This window comes from Engystomops pustulosus, chromosome 2 (genome assembly GCF_040894005.1).
Source record: "Engystomops pustulosus chromosome 2, aEngPut4.maternal, whole genome shotgun sequence".
Classification (NCBI taxonomy): Eukaryota; Metazoa; Chordata; class Amphibia; order Anura; family Leptodactylidae; genus Engystomops; species Engystomops pustulosus.
The window spans coordinates 97,248,761-97,267,514 of record NC_092412.1 but is presented as its reverse complement, the minus strand read 5'-3'; the positions used below and the strand labels follow the sequence as shown (position 1 = coordinate 97,267,514).

Here is an 18,754-nt window from a genome sequence, read left to right as displayed (position 1 = left end):
ATCAAACAAAGGGATATTTGAATAATTGTAAATCCTATGGTCAGGGACAACTACAGCCTACTTATCGTACTATGCTGGTGAAATAATCTGCTGTGTAAACATCACAAACACATTTATACTGTCAATGGGTAAAATGTATCTACTTGTAAATGGCAATGAAGCTGCATTAGATGCCAGAGATGCAATATGTATGATAGGTGATATGTTATATGTTAAGTACAGCTAGTAAGTAGCAAACACATATTTGGTTCTCCTCATAGTTCATAACATTATAAACATTATGTATAGATGACATCAGAGCTGTGGAGTAGGAGTATCTACAGTTTTGGGTGTGGTTGGTTTCAGGTGATACCAACTTTAGCTTAGGCTTTAAAATAAAATTTACATTCATTTGATTTATCTTTATATATTCATGAGTGATGTCTTTGGGGCTATTCTTTGTTGTTTCTTAAAATTTGTAAGTCATAAATATATTGTACATCAGCTTGATGGCCCAATATGGTCTTTATATAGTTTTCCCATGGTATCCTAATAAAAGTAAATACAGGCAGTCCCCTACTTAAGAACAACTGACTTACATATGACCCCTAGTTACAAACGGACCTCTGGATTTTGGTATGTTACTGTACTTTAGTCCTAGGCTACAATAACCAGCTTTAACAGTTATCAAAGGTGCATGTAATTAAGATTTATAGTTTATCCTGGTTCCTATGACAACCCAACATTTTTAAAATCCAATTGTCAGAGAGACCAAAAAAAATTTGACTGGGGTTACAATAATAAAGTAGACGGTTCCGACTTACATACAAACTCAACTGAAGAACAAACCTACAGAACCTATCTTGTATGTAACCCGGGGACTGCCTGTATGACCATTCTTCCTAGAGTAAATGTCTTGATAATCATTACACAAACACCATTCATGAAGGAGTTGCTGTCAGAAGTTTGTCTTAGATAGCATATTAAAAAGTTCAGTGGGTATAAATTATGATGCACAAGTATCAGTGATGCAATAATAGGAGATTATTTTATCTCCAATAGGACATTATTAGAAAGATAAGTAAATGTAACCAGTAACCACATGGGATGGAGGATGGGGCAGGAGTGCACAAAATGAAATCAAGCAGTATATAGAGAGATTGTAGGTCTTCTCCCCACTCCTCCCTTGTCCGATTAACCTGCATCCCACCACTGTCTCTGGGGCGACACAAAATTGTGTGAGATAGATTTAATGTATTCTCTACTAGAACTAACTAGCACTGTTGCCTTACAGCATCAGAATCCTGGTTTTTGATTCATAGAGGGTGAGCTAGATTGTACCCCAATGTGACAATGTTTCTCAAGGTTAAACATATAACCTCTCTCAAAAAAAGATGCGTCTTTACGCTAGAATCAGCACCCAGTACACAATTCTGTCAAGGAAACCAAACACATCAGAGTCCCTGACAGTACACACTGCGTATGCACAGCCCAGGGGACGCACAATCACACTATGTAACCCCCTTACCACTTACATGCCTATGAAACGTCCTGATACCATTCTACTCCTGATACAGTTTCACCCTTATTTCATACACTTCTCACAGCTGCCACCACTCGCAATTAAGGCTAACAAGATGCCTACACAAGTAATGCGCACATACAGCCAGTTACAAACTCCTCTAGGTGCCCAAATCGTCCACATTGTATTTGGGTCCTGGCTCTCCGGGTCGTATCCAGATGTGCACCAACTTCAGTCTATGGCGCTGGCGGCGCATTGTATGGCGTCATAGCGCCGCAATATTTGTACACCTCCGATATCCACTATCCTGACACCAGGAGGGAAAGGAAGGAGGTCGACGTGCATCGGGGAAACGATGGAAGGTTAATACAATTTTATTATTTTACCTGTGTATTTGACTGTATATAGTCATTATAGGGGGATTGTATATAGTTAGTTATTATATGGAGGCTGTACATAGTTAGTTATTATAGGGAGGCTGTATATAGTTATTATATGTGGCTGTATATAGTTATTATAGGGGGCTGTATATAATTCTTATAGAGAGTCTGTATATAGTTATTATAGGGGGTGTATATAGTTATTATAGGGGGGCAGTATATAGTTATAAGGGGCTGTATATAGTTATGGGAGGCTGTATAAAGTTATTATAGGGGTGCGGTATATAGTTATGGGAGGCTGTATAAAGTTATTATAGGGGTGCGGTATATAGTTATAGGGAGGCTGTATATAGTTTTTATAGGGGGCTGTATATAGCTATTATAGGGTGCACTATATAGTTATGGGAGGCTGTATATAGTTATTATAGGGGGTTTTATATAGTTATAGGAGGCTGTATATAGTTTTTACAGGGGAGGGGCTGTATGCAGTTAATGTTGGGGGGCTGTATATAGTGATTACTGGGGGCCATATATAGTTATTGCTGGAGTCAGTATATAGTTATTGGTAGGGGGCTGTATACAGTAATTACTGGGGGATGTATATAGTTATTGCTTGGGGGTTGTATATAGTAATTACTGGGGAACTGTGTATATTTATTGCTGGGGGCTGTAGAGATTTATTGCTGGGGTCTGTATATAGTTCTTGCTGGGGGACTGTGCTTTATATAGTGATTACTGGGGAGGCTGTATATAGTGATTGCTGGGGGGCTGTATATAGTGATTACTGGGAGCTGTATATAGTGATTGCTGGGGGAGCTGTATATAGTGATTACTGGGCACTGTATATGGTGATTACTGAGGAGGCAATATATAGTAATTGCTGGGGACGCTATATATAGTGATTGCTGTTGGACTACATTCAATGGGGGTCCCCACCAAATTTTGCATGCAGGGGCCCCCACCAAACTTAACCCGGCCCTGGTAACACGACTTAGTGGTAATTCACCTCTGCAGAGGTATGGAACGTATTGAGCCACAAGGAAAAACATATTAAATTACAATTGAATATGCAAAAATGCACAATGCTGATAAGTTACAAAAATGATTAAATAAACAGACTTACATAAACAGTAAAATGAAAAGAGATAAAATAAAGAAAGACAGATCTCTTACTAATTGGATTGGAATAGAGATCCCCGGAGGAGAGCCGTTGAAATCCTGGACAGCTCTACAAAACTTGTTGCATCTCCTTGAAACAGCCAATGAATTGATGCTGGAATGCTGTTTTTGACTAACCACTTAATCCACACTCTTTTGTTATGTGGCTACACTTGGGGAAAAGTTGGAACATTTTTTCCTAATTATGTCATATCTTCTCCCAGGGGTCTCCTGAGAAGAAGATATGCCTAGCCCATTTCCCAAGATGAACTAACAAATCTAACAATACCAAACACCATTATGAAATGTTGGGCCAATTGTCTAATAGCTATTTTTCTGGCTCCCCAACTCTGAAATCCTTGGTGCTGGACATATTAGAGGAAACTGTTAGTCTAGGGACTAGGTGCTTATTATGTTATCTTATAAGGCAGAGGTGAGTTCCTTTCAACACTTAACTGGGGAAGAGGTTGCATCATGATCCATAATTTACAGCGGGTGTACAGGGGGAACTGGGGGGTGTGGAGTAGTCTTCACCCCTGGGGCTGTCTGAGGCTACTCCATGTAGCCCCTGTAGCCTCTGTAATTAATTTGCATGAGAATTAGATTTAAAAAAATGTGTGCAGAAGCTGCACTGAGGGGGAATCTACTATTCTATTTGGAATTACTTCAGAAATTAGATTCCCGGTGGTAGATTTCCTCTAAAAAGTAGTCATCAAAGTAGGGAGCAGAGTTGGAAATGCCCCTTAAATTATACTTTAATCTCACGTTGATCACATTTATATCGACTATCATAGTGTAAGAGAAGCAGAATAACTTATCCTATTGGAGTTATGTGAAGTGTGTAAAGTGGAATATACTACACACATAAATAAATGGCAAAAATGAATATAGTAAACATATAGATATATAAACCAGTAGTGAGTATACTGCACATAAATATATAGCGTCAATAAATGTATCACACATGAAAGCAGCCATCAGGTAGGCATAGACACCACCTAAATAAAAAGAATAGAGTCACACTCACCAATCTTCTGGTTTGCTTATTTTGCAAACATATTCACAGTATAAACATAAGGAAGTAGGGAGGGAGGACAAACAGTTACCCCAGTGTTGAGGTGATGGCTGCTTTGCAATGGGGTGTTTATTCTGGCCAGCATGGAACAGAAGATTAGTGAGTGCCACTCTTTTTTTGTTTTATTTTGTAAATGTTTTCTATTTGAATCACATTGAGAAATGAGCACCACTTTTTTTTCTCCCTTTTTGGCCTGGTTCTTTCTGCTCTTCATCCAATTGGACTCCTCACAGGTGACATTTCTTCTTCATCAGGTATAAAGCATCACGCTGACTTCTCTCAACCATGATTTATCACTGCAGAATTTATTGCCCTGGTGTCTTCAGTTCGTTGCAACACATCTCCACATTGTGCAATCAAAAAATAACAGAAACTATGCTCCATACTGCTCCATACTTCTAAATATTTTATATCTCTTACAAACATTTTGTAAAGAAGCACCCCCCTAATTAATTTATTAATTTATTCTAGTCCTTATTGCTTTGGAGCTGTATTATTTAGTTGTTTTCATCCATTTACCATGATATAAGTGCAAGACATATTTTATGTACGCAGACAAAATATAAAAACAAAAACAATGAATTTTCCTTTGCCAGACCATATTAAATTAAATAACAAAAAGTTAAAGGCAGTGTTGCATGATGTCCTTATCATAGTAAATAAACTAATCAAGGTGAACTTACACAAGTGCAGAAAGTGCGTAATGGCAGTTAATGGATCGTGTAGGTGAAAATGGAAGGGCATGTGATATCCACAGATTCCTTACTGTATGATATCAGCAAGGAGGAGATAACATGCTAATGCGGGAAGAATTTTTTTGATCTGATTTGATGGTAGAACTTAATGACATCTAAGCAACCTTCAGAGGTTTCTATAAAAGAGAGTAAGAGACAGAGAAGAGGCTGCCTTTGTGTTGGATTTGCTGTGCTGCGGAAGGGGTTCGATCTCGGTCATCAGAAATGGCGACGTTTAATGAAAAGAGGACATGCAGCGAGCGAATGCAAAACTTTGGCCGCTTTGTATGGAACCCCGACACAGGAGAGCTGATGGGAAGAACCTTAATCAAATGGGGTATGTTTTTGGCCACTCTATAAAATATGACAATTATGAGTAATATAATTATTGGCTATAACTCAGCCTTCAAGATTATTAATTGAACAAGAAATTATGTTAGAAGTATCAAATGATCAAACCTTTACGTATATGATAAGCAGTAACAGAAGGAATAATAGACCATATAATTCATGGATCCTCCTCAAAATAATTCATAATCATACACCTAAAAATGTGTGTATGACTTTGTTGTGCCTAACATTGTTATTTTAGAATCTTTTATTTAAAAAAATGAATTTTTAAAAATGTATTTTTATAATGTGTATAGTGTACTGTAATTTTTTTGTTAAGGGAGACAAAAAAAATATGAACACATTTTTGTAAAAAAACACTTTTCATGTTCAGAATTTTTTCATTTATAGCAATTCAACAATAACTAAAACCAAAAGAGATCATTCAGGAAATTGGTTGCGGAAAATGCAGTCACTTTGGAACAATGCTAAATCAGAATGGAGCTATTTGATAGTTGATGCATAACGTCACAATATAATCAACAGTAAATACATAAAAAATAACATAATGATGAACTCATAATTAAACAAATCTCTGGTTCTAAAAAGAAAATAATGGAATCCATTAGCTTAAAGTGGCTGTTCAGTCACAGGATAGGGGATAACTTGCTGATTGATGGGGTCTCAGTCGTGGGAGACGAATCATGAGAAAAGGGGTCTGTTGCCACCAACATTGTGCCAGTCATGGATGGCCACTGCTCCTCTAATCACCTCTATGGTGCCGATGGATACAACCGAGCTCCGTCAGCTCCATATACTGTGAGTGTCAGTGTGTATGTCCTATTTTTTGGGTGCAATGAATGTATAACAGATCCCTTTTCTTGTAATCTGTAGACTGAACAACCACTTTGCCCTTGAGAAGTCCACTGGTCATTATAACATATTGTGGGATTGATCATTATTTTGCTGCCAATTGGCCAATGGACAGTCATGATAATGGTATCTATTCGCATGACGATTTCAACAAATTAATTTATGATATGTATTTATGCCAATATGATACATTATGCAGTGAATGGTTACTCTGTAATTTTTGATTTCTACCAACCATGTAGGAATGTTTGCCATTTATTATTTTTAATTGTAAATGGTAAAGGTGTTAGAACACAAAAATAATAAAATGAATCCTTACTATAATATTAATAAGAAAAAAAATATAGGGATTCATATGTTTTTTTATATATTTGTAGATGTTTTATGTAGTTATAAAAAAACTTTAAAAAACGCCAGCCTTTTACCTTCTGATTTGTTGTTTAGTAAATAAGTGAACATGGTAGAAGTTGTCTTGTTACAGTGGTGTAATACATATTAATGCGTTACTTCTCTTTGCAGTGTATATAAGCCTTTACTATGTGGCTTTCTACATTGTCATGATTGGCCTGTTTGCACTTTCCATCTATTCTCTGATGAAAACAATAAGCCCTTATGAACCGGACTATCAAGATATGATACAGTATCCAGGTATATTTAACCTCGTATTAATCACCAATTTGGTCTATCATGGCCTAAAAAAACATATCAAAGGCTTGCTGCACGCAAACGTGTGCACCCTATGTATCCCATGATCTGAACACAGTACACTGGATGGAAGTAAATAACCCCATAAATGCAGAGCTCCAGTTCTTATGGGAGATTGGGGACTCAGACCCATAGCTTTAAACTGTATTGGCACCCTGAGGATGCTGATGCAATTTTAAAACACAAGGTATGGGGGTTCAGCATCCTTCTTCTCCCTGGTCACCAAAATGGCTGGGAGCCTGGGATAAATGGCTGGGTACCCTGGGATAAATTAAACCACCACTGTGTAAACCCCTCTCCCTTAAGCCCATGGATTGAGTAATGGACAAAACCATCCCTGTTGACAATCAATGATAAGTGTACCATTATATCACAATCTATGATAAGAAATTGTTATGTATTCAATATACAATTGTGCCTGTCAGGTGTTACAATAAGGCCAGATGTGTATGGAGATGATGGAATTCGACTGATTTACAACGCCTCAGAAGAAAAGTCGTACAGTGGAATTGTAAAAATGATTCGCAATTTTCTCTCAGGTAAAGGTTTTATTAATATTTTTCAGCGCCAATGCTGCACGTCATACAAGTGGTTGACAAAATAAACGATGCTGAACAAATACATAAAAAGTGATCAATATCAGGTTATATTTTAAGGAGATATTACTTGTCAATTATTAATTCAGACTTTAGAGCTCCCTAAATAGCATAGCGAGTGACCATACTGGTTGAGCCTAAACCACCTCCTGTCTACCTACCTCTCCTGTTCCTTGGCTTTCCCTGAGTCTCTGTGTTTAGCAGACAAAAGCAAACAATGGGCTGCACATCAACATTGTTAACCATACATTTATAAAACACATACAATTTACAGGACTGGGGACCCTATCCTGAGCCCAGTTCTATACCAGTCACAGTAGGACTTAAATAGCATTCAGGGTTGTAGATGAAGGTGGGGATAGTTAATGTGCTAGTTCATCGTACTCTGTGCCAGAAGGTGCCACAACAAACCACTCTGTCTTGACCAGGGATAGATACAGGGTAAGGGCAGGAAACAGAATATTGGCTACAGATGAATAAAAAAAAAATTTACATCGTCATTTTCCTGGATTTGATTGACAATTTTTACCAGCCCCTTTAATAGATGTGAATATTGTATGACCAATGTTGATTTTGATATTATAATCATAATAAATGCCAGATGAAAGGCATTTCAGACAAGAGACAATAGAAGACAATGCAGAAGTAAACATTTATTCACACATGCTGCCATAATTGTATTGCAATTAATTCAGTTACAGGGGATGATGTGTCCAGGGCACAAGCTAATTACAAGTATTATCGTACATGGGGAAGTGTGGTATATTTATTTATCATGATTTTTTTGCTAATAAATTTCAGTGTACAACAAAACCACACAACAGGAAATGATGAACAAGGACTGCAGCAATGTCAGCGATGTCAAACAGTTACTGACGGCAGGCGAACGCTTGAAATATGCCTGTGAGTTCACCACTGATATGCTGGGAAACTGTTCCTATGAGAAGGATAAAACATTTGGCTATGCATCAGGACAGCCTTGCCTCTTCCTCAAACTGAACAGGGTAAGAATCTTATAGTTAAAAAAGGCAATACTGTATATTAGCTGTCCACTTATTTCCTTGTCCGCTTAATTCATAATCCTTTAATGTGTTGATGCAATTTAGCAGTAATCGGTTAGTCTGAAGCTCAACCACTGCACCAAAAACTGGTCATTGTGATACTCAGCTCCCTCGTTCCCCTTCCCTCAGGGAAGCTGTGTGTGACTCACTGAAGAGAATTCCTGACGGAGGGGCAATGAGGGAGTTGAGAGAGATGTTGGGTGTGAGTGGAGAGAAATCAACTCGCTCATTCCCCATTCCCTCAAGCTGTAGGCACGGCTGAATATGAACATGCCAGGCTCAGCAATGAGGAAGTCGCAGATGGGAAACACATGAAAAAGGAGAAACATTTTTGGGATGGTTGCATTGTTTTCTGGTTTTAAAAAAATGTGTTTATTTAGGGGGAACTAAATTTCCCAACTGGTTCCCTTTAATTAGATAGCATATTCCTAGTCATAGAAGTAATTCAGTTTGATAAATGTAGCAATATGTAAATTATAATACATTCTCTTTTTTTATTCTTTCAGATCATAAATTTTATCCCTGACAATAAGACATCCCCAACTATACGCTGCTACTCAAAGGTTTGTTTGAATTACATCTAAATAGCACATGTTTATTTTCTGTAGTGCACTTTTTTATTTCCATTAGTATTTTTCCATAATGTAGCCATGAAATTAAATCTTGACTTAGATACCAATGGCCTATCCTTAGTATTGGTTCTTAATATCAGTTTGGTGGGTGTCCAACAGCACAATTAGCGGTTTAATTCTCGAATGTGCCAAAAAACAAAAGCAGACAGATCCCCCCATCATGCCATTTGTGTTTCCGGGGTAACACTGCTCAGCTCCTGTTCAAGTGAATGATGGCTGAGATGCAATACCTGTACATGACCACTACTCAGTGTCTTGAACAGTCTCTTTCCATCGTTGTGCAATGTTCTGTTCCAGTGGCTCTGGCAGCTTACCAGTTACCCACTCTGAATACCAACAAAGATACCCTCTACAATCAAATGTAATCCCTATACCAATCAAGAGATAAATACCAAAAGGCAGTATATAGGATCTAAGTAGTTTATCACTATCAATATACAAATACCATATTATTATGAAATCAATTCAGACTTTATTATGCAACAAATTGACACTCAAATATAATAAAAACATGATTAAAACCACAGAAACAACAAAACAGAAGGGTGGTGGCCAAGAGTAATGGAAACAATGCATTCCACAGTGGGATATCACAAACAGGCACATGAAGGATAGTCAAATAGTAGCTGGTTAGAGTATTACCAATGCTCAAAGCAGGGTACAATATAGCCCACAAGTGCCTACCAATAGGGTTCAAGTCACCAGACCACCACCACAGCACCCAGACGTACGTTTCGCCATCGCTTCTTCAAGGGGGTGTCACACACCAGCAGCCACAGCCACAAAACAGCAGCCAATCATGACAAATACAAGGAAATGTACAAGGAGGAAGTGGGGAAATAAATTAATGATCGATTCCTCAGTTTTAAAGAGGATCTGTCACCTGTTCATTTCAGTAATTACTAGTTTTTCTCATGAAATTTATAAAAACAACATTAGTCTCAGTTGTCATAATGTAAAAAAAAATCAATTCTTAGGTGGGTATTTTTATTATTGTCCGATGTGCAATGAGTATGAGTATGCAATGTGTATGAGGTGGTGTCTTAGTGTTCAATCTATCCCCCCCCCCATGTAATTCATGTATCATTTCAGTAATCACAAGGTTCTTTGCTGTTTGGAGTATTGTAATATACATACTTATTGCACACTTGCCTCCTATGGAGATCTATATGTTGCACATTATTCCCAGTGAAAATTCAATCTCCACCCCATCTCGCTAACCTAATTTGTCCCTATCTAACATAGTGGGGCAGATTTATCAAGCTGTCTGAACGTCAGAATATTTCTAGTTGCCCATGGCAAACAAATTTTCTCCTGCCGTGCACACGGGGAAAATTAAGATAAGTTTTCCCTGTATACGGAGCTGACCCATCACTCCATACGCATATTGCCATCTATGGGGACGGCCGCAAGCTCATACTGACAATAGCAGATCAGGCAATAAAAAAAATTGGATATGGTCTGATGTGTGTGTTATACCAATGTACCCCATCTACCCTAATATATTTTTTACATTATATTACAACTGAGACTGATGTTGCTTTAGTCCATGAATAAATACTACCTACCACTTTTTTGTTTGTTATACTAGTATAGGTCTTGTGTCACATATAACTTTTGTTCACTTTGTAAGAAAATGTGCATGAAGCCTAATTGTGTAGGGACATACCCTTCTAATAGTAAGAAAAATAACACCAAGGTAATTAAACAGAAACAGCAAAAGAAGAGTTAATAGAACAAGTAACAACTCATCTTAAATCAGTGGACCGGAAGGGTAAAGTGGCAGGGCCTGTAGAGGTAATAAATGTGGTTATATATATTTTTCTGTATGTAATGAAATTATTATCTCAAAATACATTATACCACACAGAAAGAAGGTGAACTTAAAGAAGTAGAATATTTTCCCAATGATGCCTTTGGTGCTCAGTACTTCCCATACTATGGAAGAAAGACTCAGGTATTTTATATTTAAAATTTTAGTCTGCAGTTCATTTATTTCACTATAAAACTCACATAATCTTCTTTCTGATTTCTTTCAGCCAAACTACACCAACCCATTGGTGGCAGTGAAAATTTTGAAAATTATGTATAACACGGAAATGGAAATTGTGTGCAGAGCTAATGGGAGCCATATTATCAGCGACAACCCTCATGACCCATACGAAGGAAAAGTGACATTCAAACTTAACATACAAAAGTGATTTGCCCTCTGTGACAAGAACAAGGTATGAGACGTGTGGCAGCAGTTCAGTACAAACGTCACATGAAAGGTACACTAACATTGAAGTAGGGGAAAATCAGATACACGAGTTTGCTTAGCATGACTTTGGGAGATAACCAGACACAATTCAAAGTGATATGTTATCAGTGTATTCATGTTCATTTCAAATCTGCACACATGGATATTACACGGGGACCAGAACAAAAAACACATACACTTTGCAAGTCTTTTTTTTTTTATTTTAGTTCGGATTGACTTTTATGGGCAGCACCTCTTTTTGCCTAAACTAGTTTTTGGGTCTTAGACCCTTCACAGTAAATCATGAGATTAGACTTCCCGTTATAAGCTGCTACATCAAGGTGTTTAATAGAAAATGTTGTCATTCTAAAATTAATAAGTTAAATGACCACTATATGGAAGATTTTACATTTCAGCAGCTAAGAAATCAGTTTTTTACATTTGCATTGGGTTGATTTTGGGAGAAATAATTTTAACTGCTAATGCAGCATTTGTACACCCATAAAAATAAGCAGATCACAGTCTTGGGACCCCTACAATTGTTAGAAAACCAGGCAGCACATTTTAATTTTCCCTGTTTTGGGTTGTTCCTATAATGTAAGGTTGTGATGCATCCACCAGTGATGTTACTTGTTGACAATCTCTGTGCTGTTTAATTTTTAAATAACATTATTGCAGGGGAATAGAAAAAACAGAATGGGAAAGATTTGTCAAAATGAATTCAGAATTTTGGCATATTCTGTAATCAGTAATCTCCTGCTTGCTTAACTGCTCAGAACTGTCCTTAGTTAGGAGCAGATGAACTTATAGACACATATATCTTGGGGCAGTTATATTATGGTAAGAAATTAAGGTGGTTCCCTTCTTAAGCACCCCCAACCTACAGACAGACGTCTATGCCCCCTGTGACCTCTGATGAAGCTCTCTGAATGCTTTACTATAGTCCCAGGCTGCAATGATCAGCTGTAAGGTGTCTGTAATGAAGCTTTATTGATAATACTACATAATTTACAGCAAAAAAATTGAAAATCGAATTGTCACTGGGACAAATCAATGTTTGTCTGGAGTTACAATTATAAAATATACAGTTCCGACTTGCATACAACTTCAACTTAAGAACAAACCTAAAGAACCTATCTTGTATGTAACCCGGGGACTTCCTGTATATGTTTTACAAGAGCTTTAATGAAATTGATACTACTGAAATGTTACTATAAAACTGCTAGAAATCTGCTTCACAGTTATTGTACTTTGATGTAGCATATGCCTGTGTCTCTACTACTTGGCACTTACTTCTTTCTCCATAGGCACATTATGTGCGGCCAGAGACCTTTATAAAAGTGGGAAGAGACAATTTCCTCTGATAAAAAATATTTCAGAGTTTGTCATATTCCCTTTTGAAACAAATTTAATTTTCACCAAAACATATGTCTACATCCTACATTGGCTCTTGGGTATTGTTGAATTCCGAAAAACAGAATTTTAACAAAGTGTACAATATCAGAAAACTGTAAAAATTGCATGTTTTATGGCCCAAATTACCCAGTCCAATTCTATTTCATGAACACATAAATTACAATGTACAGTAGACATGAACATATTTAACAGTAACAGTGTCAAAACTAATATTAATAAATGCTATAATAATATTTTTCTTACAGATCTATTTCCTGCACAAAGAATTCTTCCGACATTGTCAAACCAAACGGACGCTTCTACAAAATGTCCATACTACAGACTCGGAGCAAGAGCAACTTGATGGAATCTTTTTTGTTTTCTAACTAGCACTGATATATGTAAAGATGATATATTACAATATGGAAAGACTAATATTTCAGCAGATGTTTATATGGTTTATATTTACTTACATACTTGTTATACACAAACATATCATATGAGAACTCTGGCCAAGACTAGCTCCACTTCCATCACTATGACAGAAATAAAACATATTGCCATATAGCTACATTTTAGATTGAAACTGTATGATGTGTGTATTCTATATAAAATAAGTTATATTTAACGCTATCAATTTGTGGCATGCCAAGTGCTGTATACTTAAACAAGATCCTAAATCAGTAATGTTGAACTAAGTGTTGTCAACACACTTTTGATTAAGTAAATAGAAAAATGGCCAAAGAAACAGTCTTGAACTTTTTTCTTAAATTATCATGAAATGATCAGTAAGATAAGGTGAAAAATTCCCCCAGAATTCGGGGATATGGTGTTACATATAATAACAATAGCATTTACAAGCAGGTCACACAGTTATTTGCAACCTAAGGTCCTTAGGCCCCCTGCACAAACCGCAGTTTGCAAATCAAATCCCATGGACCAAGCATCTTCCTGTGCAGGGGGGCTAAGGGTAAATTTTACAACCATTGTGGGGTACCTGAAAGCAACAAAAGTGCAGGTATGTTGCTGACATTAATACATTTATGGCATTGGTATGGGGTATAATATCTATAAACCCTGGTGTCTCTTGGTCTGATAAATTTTTGCATATTGTTGACATAGTATTGATAAATATCCCTGTGTCTTTTAAATACATTATTGTTTGAATTCTATATTTTATTGCACTCCTTGTCGATAATCATAACAGGTACTTTATGTATGATAGAATCCATGGACTTATCTGGGCATATTTATCATACAATGCTCTTGTGCAGTGCTGAAGCCTCTTGATGTATCCGGCAGGGTCTTGCACAGCTATGCCGGCAGGGCCTGGCATGGAAAAGAATGCATGAAGTTGGCGGATCGGGGAGAATAATCGCAAGTCCTACCAATAATCTAGCATTGGCAATTAGTTCAGGGCCTTTACACCACTAGTGTACACAGAGGCCCTGATAAATATGCCTCATCATTAGAGATGAGCGAACATACTCGTCCGAGCTTGATGCTCGATCGAGCATTAGCGTACTCGTAACTGCTCGTTGCTCGGACGAGTATTTCGCCCGCTCGAGAAAATGGCAGCTCCCGCCGTTTTGCTTTTTGGCGGCCAGAAACAGAGCCAATCACAAGCCAGGAGACTCTGCACTCCACCCAGCATGACGTGGTACCCTTACACGTAGATAGCAGTGGTTGGCTGGCCAGATCAGGTGACCCTGGGATAGACTAGCCGCTGCCCACGCTGCTCGGATCATTCTCTGTTTGGATGCCGCTAGGGAGAGAGCTGCTGCTGGTCAGGGAAAGCGTTAGGGTGTTCTATTAGAATAGTGTTAGGCAGGAGTGATTCTACAAGAACCCAACAGCCCTTCTTAGGGCTACAATAACGTTATACTTTTTTTTTTTATTTGCTTGTGGCTGGGCTTGCTGGCACTAGTAGTGCAGCTAGTACCATATTGTGAGGAATTAGCAGGGGGACTTGCTACCGTTGTGTTTAGCTCTTAGTGACACACATATCCACCTCAAACACCAAAGTGGGAAAATTTATTAGGGGTTTGATTTCAATTGGGCACAGTCTGCCAGTTTCTTTTTATTTTACGTTTATTTTTTTAATAACTCAGTGTCATCTCATCTTGCATAGTAGTGTGCTTTCATACTTGGCTAGAAAATAGCCATAGGAGAATCCAAACGGCTTACTTACGCCTACAGTAGCGTTATATATATTTGATTTCTGGTTGATCTGCTGGTGGCTGTAGTTGCTGCAGTGCATCTACTAGCAAATTGTGAGCAATTTGTAGTGAGACTTGCGACCACTGTGTTTTGCGCTTAGTGACGCACATATCCATCGCAAAGACCGAAGTGGGAAAATTTATTAGGGCCCGGGGTTGTATTTCAATTAGGCACAGTCTGCCATTTCCTTTTTTATTTTACGTTTATTTTTTTCATAACTCAGCGTCATCTCATCTGGCATAGTAGTGTGCTTTAATACTTGGCTAGAAAATAGCCATAGGAGAATCCAAACGTCTTACTTACGCCTACAGTAGCGTTATATATATTTGATTTCTGGTTGATCTGCTGGTGGCTGTAGTTGCTGCAGTGCATCTACTAGCAAATTGTGAGCAATTTGTAGTGAGACTTGCGACCACTGTGTTTTGCACTTAGTGACACACATATCCATCGCAAAGACCGAAGTGGGAAATTTATTAGGGCCCGGGGTTGTATTTCAATAAGGCACAGTCTGCCATTTCCTTTTTTATTTTACGTTTATTTTTTTCATAACTCAGCGTCATCTCATCTGGCATAGTAGTGTGCTTTAATACTTGGCTAGAAAATAGCCATAGGAGAATCCAAACGTCTTACTTACGCCTACAGTAGCGTTATATATATTTGATTTCTGGTTGATCTGCTGGTGGCTGTAGTTGCTGCAGTGCATCTACTAGCAAATTGTGAGCAATTTGTAGTGAGACTTGCGACCACTGTGTTTTGCGCTTAGTGACGCACATATCCATCGTAAAGACTGAAGTGGGAAAATTTATTAGGGCCCGGGGTTGTATTTCAATTAGGCACAGTCTGCCATTTCCTTTTTTATTTTACGTTTATTTTTTTCATAACTCAGCGTCATCTCATCTGGCATAGTAGTGTGCTTTAATACTTGGCTAGAAAATAGCCATAGGAGAATCCAAACGTCTTACTTACGCCTACAGTAGCGTTATATATATTTGATTTCTGGTTGATCTGCTGGTGGCTGTAGTTGCTGCAGTGCATCTACTAGCAAATTGTGAGCAATTTGTAGTGAGACTTGCGACCACTGTGTTTTGCGCTTAGTGACGCACATATCCATCGCAAAGACCGAAGTGGGAAAATTTATTAGGGCCGGGGTTGTATTTCAATTAGGCACAGTCTGCCATTTCCTTTTTTATTTTACGTTTATTTTTTTCATAACTCAGCGTCATCTCATCTGGCATAGTAGTGTGCTTTAATACTTGGCTAGAAAATAGCCATAGGAGAATCCAAACGTCTTACTTACGCCTACAGTAGCGTTATATATATTTGATTTCTGGTTGATCTGCTGGTGGCTGTAGTTGCTGCAGTGCATCTACTAGCAAATTGTGAGCAATTTGTAGTGAGACTTGCGACCACTGTGTTTTGCGCTTAGTGACGCACATATCCATCGCAAAGACCGAAGTGGGAAAATTTATTAGGGCCCGGGGTTGTATTTCAATAAGGCACAGTCTGCCATTTCCTTTTTTATTTTACGTTTATTTTTTTCATAACTCAGCGTCATCTCATCTGGCATAGTAGTGTGCTTTAATACTTGGCTAGAAAATAGCCATAGCAATAGGATAGCATCGTTTGGTTTTAAAAACTAAAAAACACAAAAAAAAAAAAAAAAAAAAGTTAAAAAAAAAATAAAGTTATAACTCTCATTTTCAAAATGTTTAACCCGAGGGCTAGGGGTAGAGGACGAGGGCGGGGACGTGGGCGTCCAACTACTGCAGGGGTCAGAGGCCGTGGTCCTGGGCGGGGTGAGACACCACCTGCTTATGAGGGAGCAGGGGAACGCCGCAGAGCTACACTCCCTAGGTTCATGTCTGAAGTTACTGGGACTCGTGGTAGAGCACTGTTGAGGCCAGAACAGTGCGAACAGGTGATGTCGTGGATTGCCGACAATGCTTCGAGCAATTTGTCCACCAGTCAGTCTTCCACGCAGTCCACCCATGTCACCGAAATCGGCACTCCTCCAGCTCCTGCACCTCAGCCTCCTCCCCCCCAGTCTGCCCCCTCCCAGGAAAATTTGCCATTTGAACCGGCATACTCTGAGGAACTGTTTTCTGGACCCTTCCCACAGTCACAAACCACTTGTCCGGTTGCTGATGAACAATTTTCCGATGCCCAGGTTTTCCACCAGTCGCAGTCTGTGGGTGATGATAACCTTGTTGACGTACTGGAAGAAGTGTATAAAAAGGTGTCCGACGATGAGGAGACACGGTTGTCAGACAGTGGGGAAGTTGTTGTCAGGGCAGGAAGTCCGAGGGGGGAGCAGACTGAGGGATCGGAGGATGATGAGGTGACAGACCCAAGCTGGGTTGAGAGGCCGGGTGAACACAGTGTTTCTGAGACGGAGGAGAGTCCTCGACCAGAACAGGTTGGAAGAGGCAGTGGTGGGGCCAGACGGAGAGGCAGGGCCAGAGCTGGTACATCAGCGCCAAATGTGTCAACTAGTGAAGCTCCCGTGGCGAGGGCTCCTGCGGCGAGGGCTAGATTTTCAGAAGTCTGGAGGTTCTTTAAGGAAACACCGGATGACCGACGGACTGTGGTGTGCCACATTTGCCAAACCAGGATCAGCAGGGGTTCCACCACTAATAGCTTAACTACCACCAGTATGCGCAGGCATATGAATGCTAAACACCCCACTCAGTGGCAACAAGCCCGTTCACCTCCGGCCGTGCACACCACTGCTCCTTCCCCTGTGTCAGCCCCCTGCCCAGGACCCTGCCACAAAAACCCCATCGTCACCTCCACGATCCTCCACAGCATCCACCAGCGTTCAGCTCTCCATACCCCAGACGCTGGAGCGGAAACGCAAATATAGTGCAACCCACCCGCACGCCCAAGCCCTTAATGTGCACATCTCCAGATTGCTAAGCCTGGAGATGCTGCCCTATAGGCTAGTAGAGACCGAGGCCTTTCGCAGCCTCATGGCGGCGGCCGCCCCTCGGTATTCGGTCCCCAGCCGCCACTACTTTTCCCGATGTGCCGTCCCAGCCCTGCACCAGCACGTGTCAGACAACATAATCCGTGCCCTGACCAACGCCGTTTCTGACAAGGTCCACCTGACCACGGACACGTGGACGAGTGCTGCCGGGCAGGGCCACTATATATCGCTGGCGGCACATTGGGTTAACTTGGTGGAGGCTGGGACCGAGTCTGACCCTGCGGCTGGTCATATACTGCCGACGCCGAGGATTGCGGGGCCTACCTCGGTCCAGGTGTTTCAGGCCTACTATGCCTCCTCCTCCTCCCACCCCTCCTCCACCTCCTCCTCCGAACTACCATCCGTGGGCATGGCGCCATCAGTCGGTAGCTCTAGGCACAGCAGCAGTGCCGTCGCTAAGCGACAGCAGGCGGTGCTCAAACTGCTGAGCCTAGGCGATAAAAGGCACACCGCCCAAGAACTATTACAGGGCATCACGGCGCAGACTGATCTGTGGCTGGCACCGCTGAACCTGAAGCCAGGCATGGTTGTGTGTGACAACGGCCGTAACCTGGTGGCGGCTCTGCAACTCGGCAGACTGACACATGTGCCATGCCTGGCCCATGTGTTAAATCTGATACTTCAGCGTTTCCTCAAGACATACCCCAATCTGTCTGATTTGCTCACGAAGGTGCGCCGCATCTGTGCGCATTTCAGGAAGTCCCGCACAGATGCTGCCACTCTCAGGGCAGCGCAGCGCCGCCTACAACTGCCCGCTCACCGACTGTTGTGCGACGTGCCCACGAGGTGGAATTCAACACTGACCATGTTATCCAGAGTTTACCAGCAGCGCCGAGCGATTGTAGACTGCCAGATGTCAACTTCCACCA

General features: G+C 40.1%; 1 protein-coding gene across 1 annotated transcript; it reads left to right on the top strand.

Annotated features, from left to right (window-relative positions):
• Window positions 1–5,003: 5,003 nt before the first annotated feature.
• Window positions 5,004–13,427, top strand: ATP4B (ATPase H+/K+ transporting subunit beta). The gene is made up of 8 exons (XM_072135633.1): window positions 5,004–5,185; window positions 6,571–6,699; window positions 7,182–7,295; window positions 8,154–8,356; window positions 8,920–8,976; window positions 10,916–11,002; window positions 11,085–11,270; window positions 12,946–13,427. Exons 1-7 carry the CDS (start codon window positions 5,074–5,076, stop codon window positions 11,244–11,246), a joined length of 864 nt encoding a protein of 287 aa, XP_071991734.1. The 5' UTR covers window positions 5,004–5,073; the 3' UTR covers window positions 11,247–11,270; window positions 12,946–13,427.
• Window positions 13,428–18,754: the final 5,327 nt, after the last annotated feature.